The 13380-nt window shown below is 42.1% G+C and overlaps 1 protein-coding gene across 2 annotated transcripts in view; it reads left to right on the top strand.

Moving 5' to 3' along the window:
• The window catches only part of EPHA4 (EPH receptor A4), a 137088-nt gene that overhangs the window by 98473 nt on the left and 25235 nt on the right, over positions 1–13380 (top strand). For both annotated transcript variants that reach the window (XM_032857318.1, XM_032857319.1), the window contains exons 7-9: positions 10277–10401; positions 11632–11791; positions 13137–13248. In XM_032857318.1, coding sequence (XP_032713209.1) covers positions 10277–10401; positions 11632–11791; positions 13137–13248 — 397 coding nt within the window. The remainder of the gene's footprint in view (positions 1–10276; positions 10402–11631; positions 11792–13136; positions 13249–13380) is intronic.

Below are 13380 nucleotides of genomic sequence, written 5' to 3'. Positions count from 1 at the left end.
ATATTGGGCTACCCTTGTTGGAACCTGCCAACAAGTTTCTTAGTAAGCAAATAGAAAATAAAACAAGCAGCTCTCAATGAAACAGAAGACACACTTGAACTACCTTGGAGACACTTAGTGCCCGAAGTCATCCCCAGTTACTTCTAGGGGACACAATGCACCTTCGTTCCAAGTTGAACTGTTACTCACCTATTTTTTTTTTCTTTAAAGATTTTATTTATTTATTTATTTGACAGAGAGAGAGAGAACACACAAGCAGGGGGAGTGGGAATGGGAGAGGGAGAGGGAGAGGCAGGCTTCCCACTGAGTAGGGAGCTCGATGTGGGGCTCGATCCCGGGACTCTGGCTTCATGACCGGAGCTGAAGACAGAGTCTTAATAACGGAGCCACCCAGGCGTCCCTGTTACCCCCTGTAATCCTACAACTGATTTGGCTATACATGTAGTAATGTTAATTTAAGATAGTAATTTTTTAAAAAGTAAAACAAACATTTAAGTAATACATTTTCTTTACTACAGAGAGTAGGAATTGCTGTGTGGCTCAAATACGAGACAGAACAGTTTAAAATAGAAATGTCCTAATTTGCAAAAACTCAGGTCTTTCATGACACCTTTAGACCCTTACCCAGAGGGTTAACAAAAGATGTTGGATGGGTCTTTCTAATACTAACTTTCTTATTCCATCCTTTATACCTTAGTTTTAGCCTTTTGATTATGAACTATACACATTACAGAAAAGTGGATAAGCCACGAATGTACAGTCAGTGAATTATCCCAAAGCATAATGGTTTATGTGTAACCATAAACCAGAGCAAAGACTAGAACATTGTCAACCTTCTAGAAGCTTGCCTTTTACCCCCTACCCCTCCCCTAACTTCAATTACTGTTATTTTCTTTTGCAATTGAATTGTTCTATTTAGGTCTTTAAGTAGTTCTCTGGTGAGGTGATTCATCTCCAAAAGCTTTTAAGCTTTGTCTATGAATGGAGGTCATGTCCAAGTTACTTCTGGATTTTTGGTGACCAAGAATGTATAGGGACAGTCCTATACCTAAGTAACATATAGCAGATGTAGGATATGCTGTTACTAATGCTGGTGATGCTTTGGGAGAGCAAGCCATTTAATGTTCAAATCTCTCATTTCATACCAGTGCCAGGAGGGGAGAGACTGGAGGCCTCCTGTGGCGCAGTGGTTGAAAATGTGGACTCCAGGACCTGACTTGTGAATTCACCATTTACATACTGTAACTTGGGCAAGTCACTCAAACTCTCTGTACCTTGGTCTCCTTACTATAAAATGAGAACAATAATAGTACCTGCCTCATAGGGTTTTTGTGAGGATTGTATGAATTAATTCTTGAAAGACCTTTTAAACGGTGCTTGGTACATGGCAGTTAACAAATGCTAATTTAGTGAATGTGTGTTTATAGGCATGGGGTACGGTAGGAGGATTGTATACTTTCGAGTCAGGCAGACATGGGTTTACAGTCTCATTTTATAGCTCCGGTCCAATTATTTACCTTCTGTGTGTTGCCTGAGTTTGCAAATATGAATTCAGAGGTGATAATTACAAGTACCTCAGAGAGCTGCTTGGTCGAAATGGTGGTAGGCGTGTGCCGGTGCCTTGTGGAGGAGGCCAGATACGCTCACCTGCCCCTTCTTCTCGGTTTTCCTCTGATCAACATGGCCCAAGCCTTTAACTATGTCAGCTGTTAACTCTAGGCAGTGGAGACCAACATTTTTCTGAAAAGAAAAGCTATTTTTTTTAAGGACTTTATTTATTTATTTGACAGATGGAAATCACAAGTAGGCAGAGAGGCAGGCAGAGAGAGAGGGGAAGCAGGCTCCCTGCCGAGCAGAGAGCCCGATGCGGGGCTTGATCCCAGGATCCCGAGATCATGACCTGAGCCGAAGGCAAAGGCTTAACCCACCGAGCCACCCAGGTGGCCCAGAAAAGCCATTTTGAGAACCCCACTGTTTTTTCCCATGGAACTTTAAGACAAGCTCTGCGGAATCTTTGAGCCCAGTAATTTGTGATTCTACTGAATTCATTCACTGGGAGAAGACCTGCAGCCGGTTGTGTCCCTGCAAAGCTGCACATCTGCTCCTGGAATTGCTGGCCTCGGGGCAGTGCTCCCCAGTCTCTTGCACAAGCGAGTAGCTATCTGCTTACAGTGAGTGACTGAGCTGCGGCCTGAGGGTCTGGGAGGGAACCCGAAACCACTTAGGCAGCTTGAGACCACAGCTCAGTCTTCTGGAACCACTGGAGTATTTAGTTAGTTACCATCTGCAAACGTTCTGTGCAAAAGGCCTCTTTTTTGTGAATGGCTCCACGTTACCTGAATGAGTACCTGCTGTAACCCCAAATGTCCGTTAGTCGTTAGTAGATGAGGGGGGATTTGGGCCTGGACCTGAACAACATCCAGCCCCAATAGAAGGTAGGATAGAGAAGATGGAGGGACCCAAGGACACTGTTTACATGATGGGTCTGGAAAAGGAATAATCACTTAAATCCACATCCCATTGTCCAGAATTCAGTCACACGAACCCTGCCTCCAGCCTGAAAAGGAAATGTAGTCCTTGTCTGAGCGGCCCCATCCCAGAAAGAGTTATTTGGGGGGAGGGGTGCTCACATCGTTGGACACTTGGCCAAGGATAGTGTCATGTTCTGTTGTTCAAAATGGGGTTAACAGCTCTCTCTCAAAGATTTCTCTACAATGATCTGCCACCCAATTCTCTGGAAAAATAAAGAGTCTGAGCTTCATGCTTTGTAAGGGCTTGCTCTCGGGTCACTTAGTTAAGGCACCATTAGTGTCCTAAATCCAGATTCTGAAAATCTCCGGAAGCATGGGTCTTTGCAGCCTTTGGTAAATGTTACTGTGCCCTGCTTTATTTTATAGTATTTGTTTAAAATCGACTCTGTGTCCTGACCTTGGAAGGAAATCACTTTCGGGGTTGGGGGGCGCGGTGAGGAATGGATCCCTCATATATTTTAAGTGTACGCTTAATATTAATATATCCATATTTAAATATAAATGAACTTCCTTGAATTCAGTCTTCTAAAGGATTTAATTGAGAATTTGGTGCTCTGTCTTTTGTTGAATAGGAAAATAATTCTGTATCAGTTTTGGAGTAATCAACTTTTTCTGTACTTTTTTTTTTTTTTACACAATTTTACAATTTTATTTCTTGATTCTGATAAAATGTGCTTAGGTGCCTATTAATGATGCGGCAGCCAGATGCCGAAGGGTGCAGAGCGGAGTTGTTAGGTTGGTGATGTAGCACCAGTGTAAGGGAGGGTGGATGGGACTTGAGTCTTCTAATGATTTTTATCTAAAAAATAGCAGAGGGTTAAGCCAGCTGGTTGAATGTAGTAGAAATGAAATCATATGTCTATGAAAACACTTCACACTGTTGAGTACTATAAAATACTGCGATGATCATAGTAAAAGAAAAAAATTACTCACTGGTGTTTAGTGCCATAGATAGTGCAAAGCTCAGAGGAGAAATCCTTCCCTCCTTTGGTGGGATGTGGAAGAAAGCAATTAATATTAGCACCAGCGTTCTTAACATTTCTGTGACGGCAAAACCCTTAATCACAAGGATATCATTAGTGCTCTGAAGCATTTAATTTTGATGCCTGACAGCATTTTAAAATGCACAAACCTTTGATAAAGAGCAAATCAGAGCTGTGGTGTTGAAGTGAGAAAGAAAGAGGGAACAAAAACCACCTTAAGCCCTAAGTAATTAAATTTAAATATGCCGTTTGCATGAAGCAGAGATAGTATAAACTGTGGGTTTATTTTTCCTATCAGTGAAAGACCCCTTGAGTAAACATTGGCTCTTACATTCAGATCCTGGGAAGGGGGCACCCTGCTGTGGTTAAGAAGTCCTCTTCCTCCTAGCACTGGGCATTGTTGGACCACTGACATCTCCGGCTTTGGGTTTCTTGACTTTCCTAAAGGGCTGTTTCCACTCTTCCTTGCCTGCAGGCTGGAGAGCTTTCATTGAATCTGCTTATTTCCTGCCTTCCTCTCTCTGCCCTCCTAATTTGAGCCAGTAGTGAAATGCAGTCGATCTGTTTGAGCTGCTCCTTTCCCCACTCAGGGTCTCCCAAACTGTTTTTAATTCATTGCTCCTGATGCTGGACCCAAGCAAACAGTTCGATAGTCTGCAGTGATTCGCAAAGACTCCTTCCTGCCTTTCTTGGCTCTGTGTCTTTTTTATTTTTTTTTTCTTCCTCCTCTCCATCCTATTTGGGTGTCACGAGTGCCAAACTGCTGCAGTAAAACGACTTGTAGGTGTTTAATGGCGAGTCATTGAGGAAGCGAATAAAAGAAAATTGTAGCACTTGCATCGGTGGGGAGCAAGGGGAACTGCTGAGCTTTGAACCAAAGACAGTTAAATTTACCATTTTCTTAAAAGGAGGCTCCTCTGTTTGACATCAAAGCATCTCCTATAATTCTTCGTTGTGAAATGTACCACTGTTGGAGAGGCACGATCGAGCCCTCATCTGTGCTGTTTCTGTTTATGGGAAACACACACAAAGAGAAAACCCACACGTGCCTTCTGCATGCATGTGGCCAGGTACCCCACCAAACGTAACCACAGGTACATTGCAAATGGGGATTCTATTTAGAAAGCACTTTCAGTTTCTCAGAGATCTGTGGAATTTTGAATACAGAATTATTTGAAGGGGGGATAATTTATCTTGGCTTTCTAGTAGAAAGCTTATCATTCAACCCTTCAAGCTTTGGTGCGTTTTTTTCTTTTGTCCTCTGTGGTGGTGGCTCCATCTTTAGAAAGTGGTATTCTACTACCATTTTACTGTTTCCAGTGTGTGTGTGGAAAGCTCTCCCTTCCACGTGTTTCATCTTGCTGTCCCGACCCTGACCGCAGAGGGCTCTGTACTCTGTTACCCGGACACTTCATCAGTGATGTCCTTCTGGTGGAATTTCAGGGATACACGCAATACCTAATGGCTTCTTCAGCCAGTCACTGACTTGTTCCACTAGCACATCTTTGGAGATAACTCTAGGTTTAAACAAGAGAGATGCTTAGGGCCCTTTCTGGATATAGGATTATGACTTGGCGAGGGGAGGGGGGATTTCAGTGCTATGATACCTTTGTGGTGAGGAGAACTATTTACATGCCCTTGCAATATAGAGGTGAAATGCTGAGGGGATTGTCAACATCTCTGTAGACCGAAAGAGCAGCCCCTCAAAATGCTGTCTGTGACAGGTGCAGCGAAGACTGCTTTTAATGTTAATTCACATTTGAATGACATTTTACAACCTGTATGTTTGCGGGGGTGGGGGGGCTCAGAAGCCTCTCATATCTCGTAGAAAACAGAGACTCCATTTATAATTAGAATTGTCATTTGCTTTACTCCTAATTGTCAATTATTTTAGTTAACCTAAATAGCAAAACCAGACCCACAGAAGGTCATCTGAAACAGGTGCAGATGAAACGTTGTTTTAGGGATGACTTATTTCTGGTACTGCATATTTAGAAAACATCTCACTGTCTACAAAGATTTTTTCAAGTCTATTTTAACATTTAGTTATTGGTTTGACAAATTTATTGAGCACTCACTATGTGCCAGACATGATTGAATAGTTTGGATATCGATATGGACAAGGGAAAGCCCTACCTTTATGGAGCATACGTTCTAATGGCTCACACGCTTGTATCTGGAAGGAAGGTGTTTTACAAATGGGAGAGCGGGGGCAAGAAAATTTGAGTGACTTGGCCAAGATAGCAACTGGTAAATTTCAAACCCAGAATGACACCCAGAATCCTTCTAATAGTCCTCGATCTTCCCACCAAATTAGTGAAGTGAAGAATACTTTTAAGTATATGAGTCAAAGATATTTTCATCTTTATCTCATTTCACTTGTCCTAGGTGAGCCCTCGATGATCACAGAATTAGAGTACTAAGTAATTTCAAGAAATTATTTCAAGAAAATCCCAGTCATACTTGGAGCAGGTGCACCTCCGTTCAGCCATCTTTAACCTTTCTGCCTCCTGTTAGCCACTGCAAATCTTGACCTACCTTCATAACCTTACTCCAAATCCTTCCATGGTTCTTTATGCAATTTACAATGCCCTCTTCCCTATTCTGGCTTCTTATCTCAGCCACTATCTTTACTTAGCCAAATACTGTTTAACTGTTTAAATATAAATGCCTCTTTAGCTCTACTTTGGATTTTAAGTTCCTGGAGCAGAGACTTAAAGGGCATTTGTTGAATGATTGAACTGGAACGTCAATGTGATTTATAAGCAAAAAGAAAAGGAAGTCAAGAATGTGGTTTGGACTAAAATTACTCAAATACCCTTGAGAGTCATAGGATGTGGTCTCAGATAACAACATCTCGGGACAGGAAAATGGACATCTGTCAATCATTGGAAATATTGCTTCTAACATTTGAAAATTACGGACTTGATTAAATTACGTCACAGACCTTTCTTTAAAACTACCCTATGATAGCTCCTGTCTTTGTGATCTTTACATCCCTCAGTCATCTTTCGCAACCATACTACTATCAGGCTAGCATGACTAGCCCTCCTTGTTGAGTGTTATGCTAAAATTCTGGCCATCAAAGAATGCCTGCTTATGTCCAGGGGCACAAAACTTTCCTCAAAGCAAACACCTCCTTTATGAAGGAAGTCTGTGGGTAGGTAGGAATGTTTCCAATCTGTGTCTCTTTCTTGTAGTGAAGCTCCTTACATCAGCCTTCATCTTCCTCCTGGCTTCCCCTCTGACTCTTGTAGGTGTATTGCACGTCTAAAAACACAATATAATAAGGAAGCAGCCACCCCATTCTTCTTCCCATCACCACGAGAAAATGTGGTTAAGAAGAGACTTAGCAGGAACTACCGCCTCTTGAGTTCTAGAAAATGGGTGTCTTCTCTGTAAGACTATTATAAAAATTTCCTCATCTATTTTGTTGTTAATTCAGAAGTGGCTGAAAGATCAGATGAGGCTTCCTTTGATACCAAAGACTGTATGTGATTCAGCTTTGTCTGTGCTTTTCCATCTCTGCCTTATTCCACTGGTGCTCATTAAGAATGTGCTTAGTGGATGAGTCAGTCCTGAGGAAAAACTACATCTCCACAGGTTTCGGAATGTAAGTTAGAGAACTGAGAGACAAGCAGCACATTTTTTTCTGCTTGGTCTTTTTATGTTGACTAAAATTTCCACTGTGGTGAGAAGCCCTCTTTTGAAGTAAGGCATTGATATTTCATAGCTCCTTTTGAACCATATTTTAAGGGCAAGAGTGTTCAATCTGTTATTCTATCAGTCTATTATCTTATAATTTTGTTAGCAAAGAGCAGAGCCCTAGGGTGTTGGGACCCAGGATCCAAAACATTTCTAAATTGAGAAAGGCTTGTCAGTATTTACCAAAATGTAGAAAACCTAACAGTGGTGGCCTCAGAGACGATTTTAGTGAAGACCCATATGGAAGTCCTGTAATGCTGAATTGCCCTGTGTGAAAATTAAGTTTCTTTTCAACTCAGTTCTTCCCATTATTCCAAGACTAGGATCTCAAGTTGGTGCCTGGATTATCCTATTTTGGGTAATGCAGGGAGAGGCAAGAATATCCAGCAAACACTCATAGTATTGTTTACTCACATACTCATTTTTAGGGTTACCTGCTATTAAAAGGGTTTTATTTATATCAGTAATAGGAAGTTTCTTCTTAACTATAATTCGAGTTAGTGTAGCGTGTGGATTCAAGAGCACCATTAATGAAATCATAGCACAAGTTGTGGAAGGATGTGGCAGCAATTACATGAATGGCATGAGAAGACAAGCTTGGGAACCATTGGGGTAGGAGAATGATCGAGAAATGCCATTGCAAAGTGGCTCATCTGGGGAAGCAAGCCACGGCTGGGCACACATGGCAGGGTGACAGCTTCCAGTTGTGGAGATGGAGACTTGGTTAGAAGCAGGTGGGAAGGTCGAGGGAAGAACCCCTGTGTGGCTTATAATGTGAAGCACACATCCAGACTGGCTCTTCCCTTCAGAGTGGCAGCCCTGTAAAGCCCAGTATTTTTCCTTCCAAGCTGGTGTTCTTTGTACCAGAGAGGGTAAGACGCTCTCTTCAGGGGGAGGAATGGCCGCCATGTTTGACTATAGAGCAGTTGCATGTTGTAGTAGGTGTATTTCTTCATCTCACTTGGTCATGGATTGCTTTTTTCACTGTGGCCTGATAAAAATGATTTTCTGAAAGACCTCTGTCCAGTAAGAATTCAGACATGACAGCCACACAGCGTAATACCTTTCGGGAACTGGAACTGTTCTACTTTACTCTTTCATCTCATCTCCTTAGGCCGAGTCAGAGCACACACGGTTGGTTTATTTTACACGTTTGTGCATATGGATTTTTCCAAGTACGACTGTGTTAGAAATAGTCTGCGCAATTATATGGGGGACGCCCAGCCCGCGGTATTGTGAGGAGTTCAGTTGAGTTCATATCCCCCTTGAATGGTCACAGGAGCACCGCTGCTCCAGCTTCTAAAATGGAAATCAGGTTCATTGCCCACGTGCAGCAGATTAGGGATAACCCAGTCAGAGAGAAACCAGCTTAGTCAAGCAGTGCACCCCAAGGGCAGCCAGACAGTTCTTTCCCGAAGAATCTGTTCATTATCAGGATCTGACCCAGACCATTTCTGAGAGAAAGTCACTGTATAACTTTATGATCCCCCCTTCCTCTGCCGCTTTCTTTTGAAAACCCTGGCTTTTCTATTTCACTTCCTAATCCTGAACGTCAGTTTAAAGAGCCCCTTTTTATGGAGTGTATCCTGAAGTGCTCTGTTAGACAATATATTATTACCTGGCGTGAAACAGCTTTTCACAGCCAGGCAGCCTTCTTAGCCTTCTTGCCGTCTCTGTATTTGAGAGTTCCTCCTTGCAGTTTGCTGGACAATGGTTCCATGTCAACCAGTAAGGAAAGAGAGAGAGAAAATGTGTGTGTGCGCGCGTTTGTGTGTGTGTGTGTTGGGGGAGGGAAGCCTAAATGCAGCTAATGAGCACATTTCCGTTTTTCATTTTCTTCAGATGTTCAGTGGCTTCCATATGTCTGTTGTGTGCAGCTCTGTTCACCCCAGTTTGGCGTTACTAACCTTGGGGTTGCCTTTGATGGAGGACATGTGTATCCACTGTGCCTTTCACTGGTGTTTATGCCTGAGGTTCAGTCTGGAATAGCTTTGGGGGGAAAAGAGTGGGAGAGGGAAATAGGGCAGGGGGTCTGTGTGCATGCGCGCACGCGCGTGTGTGTGTGTGTGTGTGTACGTTGGGAAAGAGCAGGAGGATGACCCGACACTATGTTGTTGTTCCTCAGTGGCCATTTTGTGATGGTTTCACATATTTCCACAATTTGGTAGCAAACAGGATTGTACATTCAGTTGAGGGAGGCCCCTAATCTCTGGTTCTACAGACCAGCTTTGTTAGGTAAGTTGACGGGTTTCATGAATGCTCCTCTTCTCCCCAGAGATGGCACATTTGTGTCACTGTCAGTCCCAGCAGAGCTTGACAACAGTGGGAGACGTGACTATCACAGTGAAGACAAGGGCAGCCTGGTTTTATAAATCTCAAGGACCCCTGCGAACACAGCCAATAGAGGGCTGCTTTTGCGTCTTTCTTAGTGGGAAGAAGAAAGTTTGCTACTCAGCCGGCAAAAGCAATATTTCAGCTTCTATAAAAATAGCTTCAAAATGTCATGCATGTCCAGAAAGATCATCATTGTTCTATTTGTGCTCTTCATTATTTGCATCACTGCGTCAAACTGGAAACTTAGCCACAATTAAACAGTACTTGTATTTATATTGGAAAGGATAGAAATTGTTTGCATTTCTTACAGTCCCCTGGGAAGAGTGGCAGATTCTCCTGCTTGTATAAAATTAACGATCAGTAAGATGACCACTTGGAAACTTTGGATGTAGGAAGAGATGCAGTTTTACTGAACTTAAAAGGAGGTCTTCCAGTGGATGTCACGACTTGCAAAAAATAAAGAAGGAGGTAGCGCTCTCTATAGATTTCGTGAAGAATGGCTGCAGGTTCTGTGGAGGTGATGCTGTAGGCTTTTACCTCAGAGAATATCTTTCTAAGACCAACCATATACCAACATATTGGAAGGAACCATAAAAATGGTATGCTTTTGTCCTGGGGAAGACTGACACACGGATCTGGGAAAGACAAGACAGTCCTTACACCTTTCTTAAGTAAAATGAAATTATTGATTGCTTCCCCTTTTGTTTTTGTTTTTCCCAATAGCACCTTCATCCATTGCTTTGGTCCAGGCGAAAGAAGTTACAAGATACAGTGTTGCTCTGGCTTGGCTGGAACCAGATAGGCCCAATGGGGTGATCTTGGAGTATGAAGTCAAGTATTATGAGAAGGTATTACTTGAATGAGCAAGCTTCCTTCCTTCTCTTCTCCTGACCGTCCGTCCCCCACTCCCTCCCTTCCTCTCTTCCTTCCTTCCATCCCTCCTTCCTTCCCTCCTTCCCTCTTTCCTTCCTTTTTGTCTTGAGATTTTAGCCAGTTAAAAATCCAAAATGCTAGTGAATCTCAAAACCAAATGCATTTTGTTCCCCAATCGAATCCAATTATGAATTTTATGTATTAAGTTGGTTATCTTGAAAAATAGGAAAAATACATTGTGTTCTAATATAACCATTTTTTCTTTCTAGTAATGGAAATCAAGATAACTAAGCGGTTCTTATATATAAGCCTTCTATCAGTGAGAGTGACTCATAAAAGTCGAAATAATGATCTGTTTAAGTAGATCACTGCTATTCAGAATCAAGGTGTGGGTTTTGATGACTTTTAATAGAAAATCAGGGAAGGAAAATTACATTTTCAGCCTCTTAAAGTTATAGAAAGACATTATTTTTACAAATAACTTGTCTCCCTTAAAGGACAGAATTCTGAAGAGAGCTATTTGCATTCAAGATTGTCTGGAAAATGAACAATTGACTTCTCTTTCTTTTTAAAGATAATCACTTATTGGCTTCCTTATTAAAAGCAGAAAGGGGACAGGATTTATTTTTTCACTGAAACCAGATTACAACATTTTTGACATTTTCTAGACAGAAAATAGAAAAAGATGAGAGACCTTCTTATGGTTATTTCTGTTAAATTGCTGTCTGTGGACTGAGAAAAGCCACCAACCATCATCTGATTTCCTTTTTAAAAAAGATCATAAGTAAAGATCTGCATATGGTCAGTGTCAACAGTGATCACACCCAAACCCCACATGTCCTTCAGAGTCCGAGATCTTACAATGGTACTTCCAACATTGAAGCAAACAGGAGGTTTAGAGTTTATTCATCTCTGTTTACTTTCAACTTTTTAAATATTTTATTTATTTATTTGGGGGAGAGAGCAGAAGTGGGGTGAGGGACAGAAGAAGAAACAGACTCCCCACAGAGTCTGACATGGGGCTCGATCGCAGGACCTCAGGACCACGACCTGGGCTGAAGTCAGACACTTAACTGACTGAGCCACCCAGACACCCCTTACTTTCAACTTCTAAGTACACTGGCTTGGTTCCTTCAATTATGTGCCTAGAGTAAGTGGGGGATTTATTTTCCCACCTTCTCTAATGTTATTGCCCCACGATGCAGGATCAGAATGAGCGGAGCTACCGCATCGTCCGGACAGCTGCCAGGAACACAGACATCAAAGGCCTGAATCCTCTGACTTCCTATGTGTTCCATGTCCGAGCCAGGACAGCAGCTGGTTATGGTGACTTCAGTGAGCCCCTGGAGGTCACAACCAACACAGGTACCAACTTCTGAGGCCCTTTTTACAGTCCAGGTGAAACCATATTACAGTGAGATCCAAGGAACTGTACCTAATTTCTGGTTAGGCGAACATTCTGTTGGCAATGAACACTGTTTGAGATGACGATGTCTGTAACTTAGAAAAGCTCATGCTCTTTAATTAATTAGTTAATTAAAAGATTTTATTTATTTGACAGAGAGACACAGCGAGAGAGGGAACACAAGCAGGGGAGTGGGAGAGAGAGAGAAGCAGGCTTCCCTGCTTAGCAGGGAGGCTGAGCAGGAATCCCATTGTGGGGCTGGATCCCAGGAATCTGGGATCATGACCTGAGCCGAAGGCAGACGCTTAACGACTGAGCCACCCAGGCTCCCCAGCTCATGCTTTTTAGAAAAGAGCATTTTTTCATATTAACTATTCTGTCTTTTCATGTGATTAGAGAATGTTTTCTTCTTTTTCTTATTTTGAATCTTCTATTGATCATAGAAAAATGGAAGTGCTAAGTGGACGAATTGAGAGTTGCATAGCTATCTTAAAGAAGCTAGGAAGTTTTCTCCTAGGAAGAGTAAAGAAGGGACTGGATTTATTTTCTTTTATTTATTTCTAAGAATCTGTTTAAATCAAGTCAGATCCGTGTTTTTTTTTTTTAAACCCTTTGGACAAACATCAACTCTCAGCATTGTGAGTTGGACTCATTGATTGACTTGAAAATATTAACAAAGGAGATGCCCATTGAATAAGCTGGCTATATAATTCACAAATCGAGATTGAGCTTACTGGATAAGAGATCATAGAGAAGAATCTTCAACATCAGTTCTAGAAAGTAATTTTCTTCATGAATTATTAAATAAAGTAAGAGTAAAAAAGAAGAGAAACTACTCTAGGATTGAATCTGATGGGGTTTGACATTTTTGAGCGATATTCCTGGAAGGCTTCAAGGAGGAAGTGGCATCTGATCTGGTCAATAATGAGCAGGTTTTTTGATAGATTTGGAGACGGGGATGGGCAGGGATTCAAAACTGCTTGTCCTTTTTGAAATTTCCAAGTGTCTTTCATTAAATAAGAGTTAGGGCTGAAACCAGAAAAGAAGAAAAACAATGAGTAGTAAGATTTACCAGAGGATTTTTTAAGAGTCTTCTGGTTGAAGTTCTTCCTACAAATACATAAAAGAAAAGTCTTCATCTCATTAAGGCTGTCTTAGAAATGCTGTCGCATAAATACTTATCAAAGGGCAAAAAAAACTGTGAGCCTTCCCAGTGGCTTCCGTCCTTGATACTCGTGACCCAGTCAGAAGTTCTAGCTCATAGGACCTTCCCAGAGGTGATCCTTGTGTAACTGTCTTTGCCAGTGCCTTCCCGGATCATTGGAGATGGGGCCAACTCCACTGTCCTTCTGGTCTCGGTCTCAGGCAGTGTGGTGCTGGTGGTCATTCTCATTGCGGCTTTTGTCATCAGCAGGAGGTAAGCACTTAAGCCACTCGCTGCCCACCCCCACCCCCACCCCCACCCCCACCCCATCCCACTTTTTATGAGGGGGCTTTTTGTCTCCTCCCCTCAAAGCTGAGACTTTTGATTAGCATCATAAACAGGGCA

This window comes from Lontra canadensis, unplaced genomic scaffold (genome assembly GCF_010015895.1).
Source record: "Lontra canadensis isolate GAN:19392208 unplaced genomic scaffold, GSC_riverotter_1.0 scaffold13, whole genome shotgun sequence".
Classification (NCBI taxonomy): Eukaryota; Metazoa; Chordata; class Mammalia; order Carnivora; family Mustelidae; genus Lontra; species Lontra canadensis.
The sequence above is the reverse complement of the archived record's forward strand: the minus strand, read 5'-3'. Positions and strand labels throughout refer to the sequence as shown.